The sequence below is a fragment of the Theropithecus gelada genome, chromosome 3 (genome assembly GCF_003255815.1).
Source record: "Theropithecus gelada isolate Dixy chromosome 3, Tgel_1.0, whole genome shotgun sequence".
Taxonomy (NCBI): domain Eukaryota; kingdom Metazoa; phylum Chordata; class Mammalia; order Primates; family Cercopithecidae; genus Theropithecus; species Theropithecus gelada.
The window spans coordinates 69,598,416-69,614,820 of NC_037670.1; the positions used below are offsets into that span (position 1 = coordinate 69,598,416).

At 44.7% G+C, this 16,405-nt stretch overlaps 1 protein-coding gene across 3 annotated transcripts in view; it reads right to left on the reverse strand.

Moving 5' to 3' along the window:
- The window catches only part of HECW1 (HECT, C2 and WW domain containing E3 ubiquitin protein ligase 1), a 454,397-nt gene that overhangs the window by 232,083 nt on the left and 205,909 nt on the right, over positions 1-16,405 (reverse strand). For all 3 annotated transcript variants that reach the window (XM_025379207.1, XM_025379206.1, XM_025379205.1), the window contains one exon: positions 10,365-10,472. In XM_025379207.1, the coding sequence (XP_025234992.1) occupies positions 10,365-10,472 (108 nt within the window). The remainder of the gene's footprint in view (positions 1-10,364; positions 10,473-16,405) is intronic.

Sequence of the window (16,405 nt, forward strand, 5' to 3'; positions counted from 1 at the left end):
CCTTTGATTTTATTCCTCATCCGGCTACCTTCTCAGAGCCACTCTCATTGCCAGTGTCCCATAGGACTGCTGTATTCCCCTGGCCTCTTCTTTATCAGTGCAGATTCACCAGAGGGTCACCAACCACTCCAGCATGTCCAGGCTGAGCTTTTTCCTGGGACACAGAACTATTAGGGCCCAAACCAGGAGAGTTCCAGCAAACCAGGATGAACTGATCACTCTGCCCTTTGGCCTGCAGTCTTTCTCACCAACTCCTTGAATTATTTAGACAAAGCCCACAGCCCTCACGTGGCCACCCTCCACAGGTGACTTCTGTATCTTCTGTGACTCTGTGGTGCTCAGCAGGTCATATTGATGACACCCTTGATGGTTTCTCCTCTCTTGACTTTCAGGGCCTTGCTCTTGATGGTTTCCCTGATGCTCCGGTTACTGTGGCTGCATAATCATCAAACCAAAAACTTGACAGTTTCAGCAGCACCCTCTTATTATCTCTCAAAGTTCTGTGAGGTATGGGCTCAGCATGGCAGCTCTCCTGCGGTTCTCACATGCTGTTGCCATTGACAGCAGCTAGGGCTAAACATCTGATGTGGTCTCTTGCCTGGTTGGGGATGGCTGGAAGCTCTGGGCCTGCCAGCATGCTCTTGTCACAGAGCCTTGATCATAGCTAGCCAGGGCTTCTCCCAGCCCAGCTGTCTCAGGGCTTTAAGAGTGAGTGTCCCAAAAGGGAGGAACTTCCAATATCTTGAGGCCTAGGATGGAAGTTGGCACTTTAGTTTGGAAATCAGCCCAGGTCACAGCACCCACCCAGGCTCCAGGGGAGGCGACAGGGACCTCGCCTCTCAATAGGAGGAGCGTCAAGGAATTTATGGCCACCCTTAACCTGCCTAACTCCATGACCTCTCTTTCTGTTCTTCTTCCTCTTGCTCCTCGGTGGAATTCCATCCTCAGCTCTCCTCTTCTCACAGTCTGTATCAGTCATCTTCACATTTACAGGCACATCAGAACAGCATGGCATGCTTATTAAAAAGAAAGGCTCTTGCCTGTGGAATCTGCACTTCTAATAACCACCCTGGGTAAAGGACTCTTCTGCAGTTTTCAGCAGGCTACACTTTGAGAAACACTACTTTACACTCCCCCTACACAAAGTCCTCACACCCTCACTTCACACAGCACTTGCTTGTTCCTTTCTCATCTCTGTTTCAAAGCCAGGTTCTTCTCCTGAGCACGCCGTGTCCAGGCAACTGTGTGCTGCCCCTTTCCAGCCCAGAGACACGTCAGCCTGAACTTGGCGTCTTCATTCCCCAAACTCACCCCCTTTCTGACCCCTCAGTCTTGGATGATGTGCTGTAGAGGCAGTTGATTCTTCTTCTGCCCCTTTCCTCTCCCCAGGCACACATCCAGTTCCTCACCAAGCCATGTTGATCTTACTTCCCAAGCCTCTTTCCAGCCTCTTCCATCTTTCTCATTCCAGGTGTTCTTTATTTCTCCCCTGTTTTCACGCCATAGTTTTTTGGTGGTCTCAAGCCTCCAATATCAGCACCTTACAGTCGTCTTGCCACACTTCTGCCAGAAGGGAATTTCTAGAATGCAAGTCTGATCGGAATGCTTTTTCTACTTAACGCATTTGCATAGCTCTGTGTGCTCTGCATGCATATGTCCAAATTGCCTAGAACCTCTGACCCTGGGCTCCTTCCCTGGAATGTTTCTTTTCCAATTCTGTCTCACCCACTCCAGCCTCACCCCTTCCCACCCCTGTACGCCACTTGACCCCGAGTCCAGACCTTCCTTCCCACTGGCCTAGTTCCTGTAACTTGGAGGTGATTAGGTATTAGCCAAGGTCAGGCTAGGGCTCCTCCTCATACTATTTCACACAAGGCACAAAAAGAAATACATGCTTGTCTCCCCAGTGTAATGCCAGAACCTCGGCATGCAGGGATGGAGCCTGCATGTCTAGATCTGATCCCCTGGAGACCAGCACTGTCCCCAGCGGGCCTCCAGCACAATAGGGCTCAGAGAGGCAGCTGTATCTGTTATGTTCTCACACCGACTTGGCAACTCAAGGTTAATCCAGAAAAGTCTGACTTTGGGTTATAGGCCTTGACCCTTTATTTATGTCAATTGAGGGTTTTCTTCTCATTGGGAAGATCTGACATGTATCTGACTGGAAGCTGGCACCATCGTTTTGTATTGCTGCAAATCTGAATGGAATGTTCTGGTTATATCTTTCTGGCTGTTTTCTGTAATAATGCTCAGTCGTGCTTTGTTATTTAATCTGAAGGACTGAGACCTCCAGGGATTGCAGGTCAATTTTGATGTCCCCCAGATGCAATGGAATCCTTGATGTGCTGAGGAGGGACTGCATGCCTGCATCTTGTCTTCCCACGTGGATCGGGCCCTCCACTGCCACACGCCGTTGTCTCATTGGCCGTGTTCAGTCAGATTGGCCTCTGGCAGCCTCATGCAGTTCAGACCGGGACCAGCTGCAACCGCAGCCCCTCTAGTTCTCTGCTTCTTCTGTGTCCCATGTTGCAAGCCTTGGCTGGGATTGCTGAAGGCGGATATGTTTCCCTGAAGCTATCTTGCACGAATAGTCACAAACCCTTATTTATTTACTTATTTTTTAAAATTTGAGACAAAGTCTTGCTCCATAGCCCAGGTTAGACTGCAGACCTCTCCAGCTCAAGTGATTCTCCCACCTCAGCTTCCCAAGTAGCTGGGTCTACTGGTGCATGCCACCAAACAGAGCTAATATTTTTAAAATTTTATTTTTTGTAGAGATGGGGTCTCACTTTGTTGCCCAGGCTGGTCTTGAGCTCCTGGGCTCTAGTGATCCTCCCACCTTTCTTCCTCCCAAAATGCTGCGATTATAGATGTGAGCCACTATGCCTGGCCCCAAATCAGTTTTATCATGTCATCCTAAAACTAAAAAAAAGAGGAAAAAAAATAATATAAATGGTTCATAGACTACATAAAGTCTAAGCACTTATCTTTCCTGTACTTCTCAGCTCCACCCTGCCGTGCCTTTAATCTTGCTCTTTAATCACTATTATGTTCTTTCTGCATCCCATTAACACACAGGATGTCTAATATCTAATATATGGTATCACATGATGCATGATAACCTCAAAGGGACAAAATTATCACTGTGTGAATATTTCCAGCCCTTTCACTCTGGGCTGCTAGAGAGTGCCTGATTATGGACTTGGTAGCTTGGACTCCTTCCTCTACCCAGGGGATGCCGCTCTAGCAAGATAAATTCTTTTGGGATTTTAAAGCAAAACTGGAGGGAAATAAGGAAGGAAACACCAACATGAGTATGAGGTATAACCAGAGGTAGGTTTATGGAGAAGTTTAGGTGGTAGGGACACCAGGGAGGAGAGTTAATTGTGCGGTGAAAGGACATAGATGAAAGAAGAAAAAGAATCTCAGGAGTATCACTGTGAACTGTATATTCTTTTCCTACAATTTAAGAAACACAAGTAAGAATATAAGCAACACGAATTACTTCATGACTGTTACACAGTTCAATTTTAACCATGATTTCACTTTAGCGTAGTGCTAAAGTGGGTGGGCAGTGGCGGAGGGAGTCTTGGTTTCCAGGGAGCTCTATAAAAAAATCAGATGGCACAACAATATAAATATGCCTATTATCTTGCAGATATGTATATGGAGTCATACTTTTTCCTAACAGAAAACCTGTGAAGCAGTGCAATGATCACACCTTTACATTGCACAGATTGGGTTCAGTCTCCCCATGCAGACTTAACCTTCTTAAGGGCTTAGCGCCTATGGCCCAAATATTTATTGTAGCACAAATTGAGACATCTCCTTGGAAATAATACAACAGTGATTGAAAATGGCAGCCCGCGGTGCAGTCCTTAGCCACGCTGGCTTTAAAGGCAGAGCAGTCCTGGTGAAAACATGCCCAAGTTCAAATAAAAGGCTCTAACAACATGTTACCTTAACCATCTGGACTGTAGCCTGATGAAGCCCCTGTATCTAATCTTGGTGCCGGTGCCTCTGGTCCCAGCGAGCTTGCTCTGGCTCTGGCTGCACCGCCGCAGGGAAACATTGCTCCAGAACGTCAAGGAAGAGAAGGCGGCCGGCTCCCCTGGAGCCCTGCTTTTCCTCCAGTGCCCTTTGTTCTCCAGCTTTGGCTGCAGGGGGTTTCCCCACAGAAGACTCTCAGCATAAAGCCATTCATGTCTCAATTCTCACCAAGGCACCAATATATCCATTTCCAGAGCAGAAATAAAAGCTGGATGTACGTTCCTGCCCTGTTTCCTCTCAGAGCGACACCTGTAATTCCTAATTCACAGCCCTCTGATTATGGCAGAGGGTCTGGTGTTGACTGAGCTCTTGCTGGCCCAGATGCATGGCTGGGCACTTCTCCTGAGCTTTTTCAGGTCATCTTCACGGGGTCGCCTTGTGGGGGATGTGCATCACTTTCATCTTATAGATGAAGAAACAGAATCTCAGAGTCCAGAGGGCCTCCCTGGGCGTGGGGTTGAGCCCCAAGTCGCCGTGGCCATCATGCTACCTCTGGCTTAGAAGCCACTGTCTGAAGCCCAGAGTAAGGAGGCGGATCCCAACAGCTCCTACCTGTGTGAGGCTCACCTCACCGTGGTTGAGGGGGAGTCATTACAAACTGACAGTAAGGTCGCCTGCTTAGATTTTCTGTTATGTATAATCAGGAGCCCCTGTGTGTTTTTAAAATATGGGACGATGATTTAAATGGGATGAATGCCCTTGTAAGAGAGGTTGAAGGGGTGCGCCAGCCCCTTTGGTCCCTTTGGTCCCTTTGGCCCTATGTAGACACAGCAAGAGGGCACCGTCTTTGAAGCTGAGCAGGCCCTCAGCAGAAGCAGAATCTGTTGGCACTGTGATCATGGACTTCCCAACCTTTAGAAATGTGAGAAATAAATTTCTATTACTTATGAATTACCCAGTGTAAGGTATTTTGTTATAGTCCCGAATGGACTGAGACTGATGATGGCATATGGAAAAGGATTTTATTTTATTTTATTTTATTTTATTTTATTTTTTATTTTTTATTTTTTTTTTTGAGACGGGGTCTCGCTCTGTCACCCAGGCTGGAGTGCAGTGGCCGGATCTCGGCTCACTGCAAGCTCCGCCTCCCGGGTTCACGCCATTCTCCTGCCTCAGCCTCCCGAGTAGCCGGAACTAGGATTTTAAAATGATGTGCTAAAAAGGTTGAGGGGCGTTCTTCTGATGGGTGCAGGGAATGATGAGACCACAGCAGGCAGCAATCTAGGTATGCATTCAGCCAGGTTTCCACACGAGGAAGGGAGGGGAGAGATGGGCTGAGCCTGAGACTGACAGTGGAGGTGAGATGGGATCCGGGATGAGTGGTGCTGACTGGCGGGGGCAGGACACTAGGGCAAGGCACAGAGGTTGAAATTGACTCCAGATTTCTTGTTTATGCCTGGACAGCTGTGAGGAGGCAGTGCCCACGACAGTGACGACAACACAAGGGCGGGGGAGAAGGGCAGCCCCTTTGGCAGTGGTCTCTTTGCTGTAAGCAGAGGCCACTCCAGACACACTACCCAGTTCTTCCTACTAAAATTGGATGAACAGGGAGGTACACAGAGCAGATCTGGGCCAGAGATCAAGACAGGATACCCTCTTTTCAGGATCACCTCATCTCAGTGTTCTGGGGCAATCCAAGCCCTGATTTGGAAGGACTCTGACAAAGTACACAATGAACAATGACTGTGCTAGCTCCCTCTGAAGGTTTGAACGGGCTAGCGGAGCTCAAATGCATGTATTAAAAAATGATAATTGAGTTACTACAATAATACAGTATCATATGATTTTACAGGATGGGTCAACTTAAAATTTCACCAGTTCTGTCTTCTGTCAGTGTTAAAGTTTGTATCTTTACAGTTCTCATGTTATAGCCATTGATACTACGGTCAAATAGGCAGGTGCCCACGAGAGGAAAATTATGCCAGAGAATAAGAAACGATTCAGGTTTTTTTTCTTTAGTATTTTTATCAGGTATGTTACTCCTTGGAGAGTGTAGAAAATATTTGTTTAAAATATTCCTAGTTTGATGGTACTTTCAAAATCTGATTTAGTCAGACCATTAAAAATTGTACAAATCAATAGCAATTACCTACTTCTAATTGAATCATTATCCCCGAAGAAAAGTGCTGTTAGAACACTGTAGACTTCAGGTCATCTGCAATATACCTCCACTCTCATAAAAAAGAAATAACAAAAGGAAAAAATAAAGGGAAACATAAAAACCAAAATAAAAGGAACACCTCATTTTATTTTATTATGTTAATCTAATCCCCAGGTAGAAAGAATGACCTTCTGTTGTACTTCGATGTTTAAAATCTGGCCAATGTTTAATGTTTACAAAATTATTTTTAATTTTAAGAGAGTATAATTTACCAATTAGATTAATTGTGTTTATTACTGCTGGGAGACTGCAAAGAGTCTTATTTTTAGTTCGTAACAGAAGCTTCTGTAACCCTTTGGATCATGGCTGGGATTCTGTATTTTTATTATAGCAAGAGCGCTTTGATGCTTGGATGTGTTAGGGAAGGATAGCCATATCAGAACGTTTCGTCGAGCCATCTCTCCCTACTTGTTAATTTGGCACCTCTCAATCATACATTTTTTAAAACACTCATTATTTCACATAACATATAAATTTATATAGCATCTTATATACAATTTTAATGCATTCAGACTCCTAAAGCTATAATTCATTATAGCATTTTATTTTATTTATATTAATATATGTGCCTTGAGTTAATACTCTAATCATTTGCAAACTCAAGCTTTGTCTTGATAAATTTTTACTTTTTGACAAATTATACTACATTAGTTTGATATATTTGCAAAATGTAAATACCTGCCTTTCCCATTTCACTTTCGTTGCTATTCCCAAAACACTGGGACATTGCTAGTCCAACAGGTATATTGAGGACCAGCATCTTCTCAAGTCTGTACAAAAACATTTCTGCAATGTCATTATCTAAAGTGTTCAATTTTTAGTTATTTGGAATATGCCTTCTGCAAGCCTTTTTTTTTTTTTTTAGACAGAGTTTCACTCTTGTTGCCCAGGCTGGAGTGCAATGGCGTGATCTCGGCTCACTGCAACCTGCGACTCCCTGGTTCAAGTGATTCTCCTGCCTTAGCCTCCCGAGTAGCTGGGACTACAGGCACACGCCACCATGCCTGGCTAATTTTTGTAGTTTTAGTAGAGAGGGGGTTTCACCATGTTGGCCAGAGTGAAACGCTAGGTTGAACTTCTAACCTCAAGTGATCCGCCCGCCTGGGCCTCCCAAAGTGCTAGGATTACAGGCATGCATCATGGCTCACGGTCAAGCCATTTGTTTTTATAGGATGCTGCTACTTGACCAAGTTTGAATATGCTTTCATTCAATTATGCCGATATTTATGTACTATAAAGAGCTGATTTTATATTATAATGTATTTTTGTTGTTGTTGTTTTTGTTTTATGAGACAGGGTCTCACCCTGTCGCCCAGGCTGGAGTTTAGTGGTGCTATCATAGCTCACTGCAGCCTCAACTTCCTGGGTACAGGTGATGGTCCCACCTCAGCCTCCCAAGTAGCTGGTACTACAGGCACACATCATCAGATGTGGCTAATTTTTTGTAGAGATGGGGTTTTGCCATGTTTCCCAGGCTAGTCTTGAACTCCTGGGCTCAAGCAATCTGCCTGCCCTGGCCTCCCAAAGCTGGGATTACAGGTGTGAGCTACCATGCCCGGCCTATGATGTCTTTCTAATAATATTTAAAGTGTGTTTTCATACTGCCCATGAAGACAATTATGTGAAACGGTTATTTGGAATAAATATACAAGAAATGTTCTATATATGTTACAGAAATCTTTAAAAATTGCCTTGAAGGGAATGGCACTAGGGCTGGATTAATTTACAACACAAATTCCCCCTTTTTTGGTGTGTTGGCTCATGCAAATGAGGAGACAGTCAGGAGATCATATAGTATCAAAGTGTAGAAGGGATGTGGCTTTATGGGATGTGGTCACTGCCCCTTGAGACTGAGTCAGGTATATTGAAATTACCATCCAGAGATTTCCTCTTCCTTAATATTTATCTTCCTGACTTAAAAAGATAAAAACTTGCAAGTTGTGTTTGTGCCAGCACCATTGAGAACTGCTACTTTACTGTGACCTTAAAATGGGTTCTTACGTCTATTTTTCAATTAATTAGAACCCAAAGGGAAAAAGTGGGTACCTAGTAAGAAAGAAAAACCTCTCTTACCAAACTTCCATTGTAGGTTTGTGCACACATTTGATTATTATGTCTAACAATCATTACTCATGCAAGTTTGTATCCTTTCCATTCTTATTGAAATTTTTCCATTCTTATTGAAATTTAGGAGGTTTATATTAGGTACCACTTGCTGTAGCCATCTTTACACCCCAAACAAGCCCATATTTCCTATGCTGAATGATGCTATTTGTTGGGTAATGGGAGAGGTCAGCATGACTAGGGTGAAGGGTGTCTGCTGGGGAGGATGGAGAAGTAGGGCTGTGGGCTGAGGGTGAGTTTATGTTGGGGCTTGCCAGCTGAGTAGAGAGATTGCAGCCGATGCAGTAGGAAAGAGGAGCCATGGAACTTTGGGGCAGATGGTAGCAGAACTGGGTTGAAGGGATTTTTCCTGGCATGGATTAGAGAGGAGAAAAGCCAGAGCCAGGGAGATAAGTAAAGAAAAGAAATTCTGGCCAGGTGCGGTGGCTCACGCCTGTAATCCCAGCACTTTGGGAGGCCGAGGCAGGTGGATTGCCTGAGGTCAGGGGTTCGAGACCAGCCTGGCTAACATTCTGAAACCCTGTCTCTACTAAAAATACAAAAAATTGTGGCGGGTGCCTGTAATCCCAGCTACTCAGGAGGCTGAGTCAGGAGAATCCCTTGAACCTGGGAGGCAGAGGTTGCAGTGAGCCGAGATCGTGCCATTGCACTCCAGCCTGGGCCACAAGAACAGACCTCTGTCTCAAAAAAAAAGAAAAGAAATTCTCTTGCTGGGAGTTTTATGACGCCAATCTCAAATACAAGAGCCAGGAACTATATCTTCTAAAATCATGCTCCCTCTACACCCTGATAGCATAAAAATTTCCTCATTGTTTATTCATTCTGCATGAGCCAACACAAAAAAGAGCTATTAGTGTCATTGCTGGGAGCAGAGATACCATAAGTTTCTTCAAAGACAGACACCAGGACTTTCATCTTCACATCTGTAGTCCTTGGAATATAGTAGGTCTTACAAAAACATTTGTCAAGGGAGTGAATAAAAATAAAAGTGAATGAAAATGAAAGCAAAATATACTTGAGGATATAGTTTTTCTTGGACCACAAGTTAAATGCCAATGGATAACTTCAGATTCCTAGCCATGCATCTTTTCCTCTGAGAACTGGATAGCTGGAATAACAGACCACTCCATTTCCTTTCTGACATGCCACATTGAATGAACATCTGCTAAGAACCAGAAAGTGCATGAAGAAGTTTGTCCATGAAATCACTCCATACCCAAGTGGAGGAGAAGCAGCTGTGGACTGAAGGTAAGCTGTGCATTTCCTCAACTGGCAAATGTCAAGCCCATAATCTGAGCTTCGTATGTAGGAAATACCTATACATGAAGCCCATCTAGGTATTTCCTCATGCAATAAGAAATACACGAGTATGGGGACCCATGAAAAAAGCCTGCCATAACTCTGATAATGATTTATTTTCAAAGGCAGAAGAAAATTTTAGAAAACATATACATAAGATACATGACAGCAAGTTTATATATTCAGAAATGTCAGTAGATTAAAAATCAAAGAAATAGGATGGCAGTACCAATGTCTCACAGCCCTCCAGAGGAGCTGTGGCTACAGCCAAAAGTCAGAGCGAAATGTGGAAAAATCACTGACAGACTGGGACCATGGGCAGGAAGCCTTGAAGGACTGGGTCAAGCAAAGGCAGAACTGGAGGGCAGGATGCCTGTTGAGAAGACCTGATCTAACTATGGCTACATTGGAGACGCCCCCGGAGGAGTTATGGAGTGAAAGTTAAGGGACCTGAGCCAAAGTGTCCCAAGTCCAGAGGCTTATGAATAGGAACCAACTCTTCCTTGGTATTAAAGGGGCAGCCCTCTGGGCTGGTTGGGTGACTTTTATCCAACTGCCCTAGACCTGACCACTTACTACTGAACATATTTTTAAGGATCTCTTTAAATCTATACCTCTTTTTTAGAGGGCCCATTTCCTAGTGGAGGCAGTGCAGCAGAACAAATAATGAAACAGTTGAATTCTGCTTCATCCATGCCTGCCAAGCCACAAGAATGATAAAGATACTCACGTTCCACAAAGTATGAGCTGGCATCGATCTTCCAGATGATCTGGCCCCGATGAGAACCATTGACTCCACGGTTCTTATAGTCCAGAAAGTTTTCGGACAAGACCTCATCTATATTCCCAGAGGAAGAAAGCAGAGCAGAGAAACATATCAGTCAACAGCATATTTAGGGAAATAAAGGAAAACAAGCAAAGGATACAAATACTGCTTCCATCTCAACAGGAGAGAAAGCACCTGGAATCAGAGAGCAGGAAGCATCCCAAGATGCCACTGGGATCAAACGCTTTTTATGCAGGGATCTCCTCCCAACCCCATAGCACTCCTGGCAGGAGATCATCTAGCTGGTTCTGGAACACCTCCAGAAACAGAGAAATAATTACCGCTATTGCGGTTCACTTCACTTTTAAATAGCTCTTCCATGTGTGAAAGCTCAGTGTGAAAATCTTCCTTCTAAAGCTTCTACGAACCAATTTGAGACTGAGGGCGAGACATAAAGAAAGCCTCCATTTGGGGTCTGGTTCTCATGGACTCCACCTCGAATCATCTCTCCTCCCACCTGGGCATCACCACCGTCCTACACATGGTCGCACCCATGAACTTACCCATCCATCCATCATGCACTCATGCATTCATTGTTCATTCAGCAGCTGAAATCCAACCATCTGCCAGATGCTGGGGAAGGTGCAAGGGCTGTGGTGTTGGGCAAAACCAGTATGGTCTCTTCTGAACCAAAGCTTACAAACAATTGAGAAGACAGACTGTAAACACTAAGCAAAGGAATAAATGTTTGATTGTAACTTGTGATAAGAGATGGAAAGGAGGCCGGGCACGGTGGCTTACACCTGTAATCCCAGCACTTTGAGAGGCCGAGGTGAGCAGATCACCTGAGGTCAGGAGTTTGAGACCAGCCTGGCCAACATGGTGAAACACCCGTTTCCAATTAAAAAAAAAAAATTACAAAAATTAGCCAGGCGTGGTGGCAGGCAGCTGTAATCTCAGGTATTTGGGAGGTTGAGGCAGGAGAATTGCTTGAACCTGGGAGGTGGAGGTTGCAGTGAACTGAGATCATGTCCAGCCTGTTACAGGGCGAGACTCTGTCTCGTCAAAATAAAAAAAAAAAAAAAAAGAAAGAAAGAAAGGAAAAGAACAGGGTGCTGTGATAGAGAGTGACAAGGAAGGAGGCCAGAGGGTGGGGTGGGGGGTGGTCAGGAGAGCGCTGAGGGAGGAGACGAGGCCTGGGAGGAGCTCTGGGTGACTGTGCGCTTTCACCTCTTGCTGTTCTCTGCTCATCACTTTGCAACCCATCGATGTCCTCTTTAAAACCAGTGCCCAGAGAGAAATGCAGCATTCTTGGGGAGGACAGATCTGAGAATACCAAGCTGCCTGTCACCTTCTTGGTTCCAGACCCCACACTTTCAGTGCAGACTAAGACATGGATATGACTTTTACCCTGATCTTCTATGGAGCCCTTGTAGTTTCCACTTCACCAGAAATAATTTGAGCTAGATGGATCTGAGGCTATGGAGAAAACCAAGTTTTGAGAGTCCAAATCCACTGTAGGGGCTGGAGGGACAACCTGGGCAAGGGCACCCGAGGGCAGGCCCAGAGCCCCAGCTCTGCAGAGAGCCCTTTTCATGATTGCCCTTTTCTCTCCTGATACCCTGTGGTTCACATGCTGCATCTGGCTGGACTGAGAAAACAGGCAGAGATGAAGTGCAAAAACCACTGAGCTTGAAGCCAAAGGGCCCAGCTCTTGAGGCCTTTTGTGCCATTTGCCAATAGTGTCACTTCTACAGTCTTTCCTCATCTGCAAAGTGGGGAGTAGTAATAACTTCAGTCTTACAGGGGAGCACTAAATGAGATAACTGTAAGTGTACTTGTAATCTGCTCTGTGGATTGCACATTTTAGGCTGCCCCTTCTCTGGCAAAAAAAAAATGACTGGGCAAATGAACACTCATTACTGATAAGAACTGTTTGTATCCTTTGGAAAATCACTTGTTTGCAAAATTTGCCTGTCTTTTTATTCACAGTGTGTGCTCACAGCCCTGTTTGGGTTACCAAGAAGATTGCATAATACATCTTTTACAGTAATTGCCTCATTTCTGCAAAAAGGCGTAATATTTTGCTAGCTCCCTGGGTCTTCAGCACAGATATAACAAGTCTCACACCCAGGTAGAAATTTGCCTCATTATAGCAGTTCTCCAAGGGATGGTATTTCCCTGAATTTCTCTACTCTGACCACTGGGATATTCTCTTTAATGGTCATGGTGGGATTTATAGACAATAACACCTGGAAGAAGGATGTTCATTCATGCATGCGATAATGGGTATTGGGTACTTTGTTCTGTTCCAGACATTGTGCTAAACCCTGGGGATACACTGGTGAACAAGACACGGTCTGTGTTCTCAGGGAGTTTCTAATATATTTGGAGATTTATTCAAGAAAACAGGTAATTTCATTAGAATATAGAATGTACAAAAGGGGATTAATTATCAAGGAACCACAGGAACATGAATGAGAAAAGGATGAAGGGGAGGTGGGAAGAATCAGAAAAGGATGATGAGGATGGCAAAACACACACACACACACACACACACACACACACACACACACACACACATTAATGAGAAAAACATATTTTGCTGTAGACATTTAAACACAATACATTTTAAAGGACTGGCCACTAGTCTTGGTAAGCATCCCCTTCCCTCACACTAACAATAACATTTAATCACAAATATCATGCAAGAAAAATAGAATAGTCTGTATTCTTGCCTGGGCCATCTGGGCTGAGAGGTCAAACCCTTCCCCACAGGCATTTGTTATGAATTGTTAGAAAAGTTACTAGTCTTTGCTTAGGAATCAAAATGCATTGACAGGGTCAGTTGCAGAAATCCAAAATCAGTCTACATATTTTATGCAGAAAGGAATTTAATGCAGGGAATTCAGGGCTGGAGAAGTGGACTCTAGGCAGGGCCTCTGGAATCAGGATAACTGCCTAACTGGCTCTCTAACAAGGCTGATGCCTTTGTCTCACTCACAAGGGCTGCCCTGGGACCTGCTGAATATGACTGCTCAGTACAGTCACTGCAATCTGGAGAGCAGAATGCTGCTGTCCAGGCCATTGCGGCTGCCTCTCCACCCGCGAAGACAGTGACCAGCCAGTGGCAAGCGGAGTAGGTCACTGCCTGCCCCCACCTCCACTGCCTGTTGGTGTCCAGGAAGCTAGAGAGTAGACTCGGGATGCTGCTGCAGAAAAGCTCCATTTCTCAAGGCCAGGCTTGTAGCAGCCACAGGCCCAAGAGCAGGATCCCCACATTTCACATATTCACCTTCCGGATCTTGCACAGGTGTAGCTAAATGAATCGAATTTGCATCCAGAACGTGGTTGCACAGGAGTCTGGGAAATGTAAATTTAGAGGATCAGATTCTGCACTAGGGGAAGGCACAGGAGATGAGAGGATAGAGGAGAGAAGAGGGGAGGAGATGGGAGGGGAGAGGAGAGGAGGGGAGGGGAAGGAAGGGGAGGGAAGGGGAGGGGAGAGGAGAGGAGAAGGGGGAGGGGAGGGGAGGAGAGAGGAGGGGAGAGGAGAACTGGAATGGATGCTGTGGGCCAAGCCACACTCTCCACATCAGTGTGGAATGGGTGCTCTGGGCTCTCTACCAGGAGGCTGTTATTTTCTGCATTTTTGTCATGATGGAAGCCTCTTTGTGGGAGCAATATTACATCCCCTTTGAGGCAGGAAGCTTACATCTACCATTACTATGTGATCTTAGGCAGTTGATTTAATCATTCACTACAAAATGGGGATTAAATACTATAAGTACCTACCTCAAAATCTTGTTGAAAGGATTCCTTGAGCTAATACAGCTAGTGATCTTAGACCGGTGTCCAACATCTAATAAGCAGCTATTTCTGCTTAGAATCTGGGCTAAAAATAGGGCCCTCTATTGCAAATCCCTGTGATACTTACTATGTAAAACCATTAATAATAACTTGAAGCACTAGCTCACATCAGTACTGTTTAAGATTTTGTCATCGTACATTTTGTACAGAACATGTAGAGATCAGTTCCTCAAGAAAAGATTATATTTTCTGAGTGGTATGCATTTCCTCTGTTGTGTAGAATCCTACCACCTGCTCCTCATTTTATAATAGAGAAATGGAAAGGATTTTTGTGGATTATTAAAATTTTAATCAGAAAGTTCTAATGAAGCTTACAGAAACAGACATGCTTAAGAAACAAGTAATATATTTTCTCTTGATTTGTCTTCAAAATAAAAATTGTAGCTATGGTTTCCATGCCACAATCTATAATAGAAGAGTGGATAACAAACACGCTATTGCTGTTAGGAGTGGAATAAGCAAGTGAGCCTATAACTGATTAAAAGAGAGAATCAATATGCTACCCAGGTCTCCTACATCCATCAGAAAAAAGATATGGCTTCCATTTTTCAGAGTAATTCAGGCTTTCGGACAACCAAATCTTGGGAAAAAATCTCTGAGGATTCTCCCACTGTGGCTGGACCATGACTTCACTAAATAATGGGACACAGCTGGGTGCGGTGGCTCCCTCCTTTAATCCCAGGAGTTTGGGAGGCTGAGGTGGGTGGATCACCTAAGGTCAGGAGTTTGAGACCAGCCTGGCCAACATGAGGAAACCCCATCTCTACTAAAAGCAGAAAAATTAGCCAGGGGTGGTGGTGCATGCCTGTAATCCCAGCTACTTGAGAGGCTGAGTCAGAAGAATCGCTTGAACCTGGGAGGCGGAGGTTGCAGTGAGCTGGGATCATGCCATTGTACTCCAGCCTGGGCAACAGAGCGAGACTCCATCTCAAAATGATGATGATGATAATAATAATAATAATGGGACGGGAGATATGGGGAGAATCTACTTGTTTTTCTTACTACTAAGCCAATGATGTAGAAGCTCCATTCTCTTGTAGAAGCAGGGACTCTAAGCATAAAGTGATAGAGGAGCTCCTAAAAATCAATACCACTTTCTCCCCTTCTGTGGCCTTTCCTTCACATTGTTTCTTTGGACACACGAATTCTGTTTGTGCCTTAACTGAGAAACACAGCCGCTGCTCTTTTAGATTCTAATAGGGTGCCTGATGTAAAGGAAAAACTTTAATTCTTCAAGAGTTGGGTTCCATAAATCAGCAGCCACACTTCACTCTCCACATCCAGGTATCTTCCCCCTCTTATGGCAGAACAGTCCTATTTGCTTTGAGAGCTCTAGAAGTCCTACCATGCTGAAAGCATCACAACCCTGGCCTCTCCTGGACATTTGATGGCACATTGATGTGCCACGGCCCATACCCAACACTGCACCACAATGCTGTGCTAGTCCTGTGGCAGCGTGAGTCTTGAGCCAGGGGAGGCAGCTGTGCGACTGTGGGAGCCACTGACTTGACATCTCCTCATTCATGAAATGACAGATGAGATGAAATCACTGTCTCTACATTTCTCGGCCTAGATCTCTGATTTGATCTCTGGCAAAGCACGGCAAATGTGGAAGATAAGCTACTAAGGACTTACACATTATTGACTTTTAAGATTCACAGACAATTTCGGATTTGGAAGTTATTTTTGAAATGCTATGCCATTGAAAGTGTTGGCATTTTGCATTACATAACTTCACAGTTATATATGTGTAGCTACAATGAGAATAACAAACTGTCAAATTAAGGTTCTAGAATGATGAGTTGTGGTTACTTTTATCTCAGTCAAAATGTCATGTTAACACCAGATCTTATTCATTCATGGAGTTTCGTAATACCTGATACAGCTACCCATCCCCTCCTCTATCTCCCTCTTCTTTTGTTCTCTCCAGTCTCCTGGTTGTCCTGCCTCTTCACCACCTCCTCCTCTTCTGTTTGAGTTCCTTGTCTGCCTCTCCCCTGCCCCTCTCTCACTGTGACTATCTGGCGCTCTCTTTCTGTACACTAGAGTGAGCTTATCCACCCCCAAGATGTCTGTTACCCCAAATCTACAACCCTAGCTTGGATCCCTGGCTGAGCTTCAGACCCATTCATTCA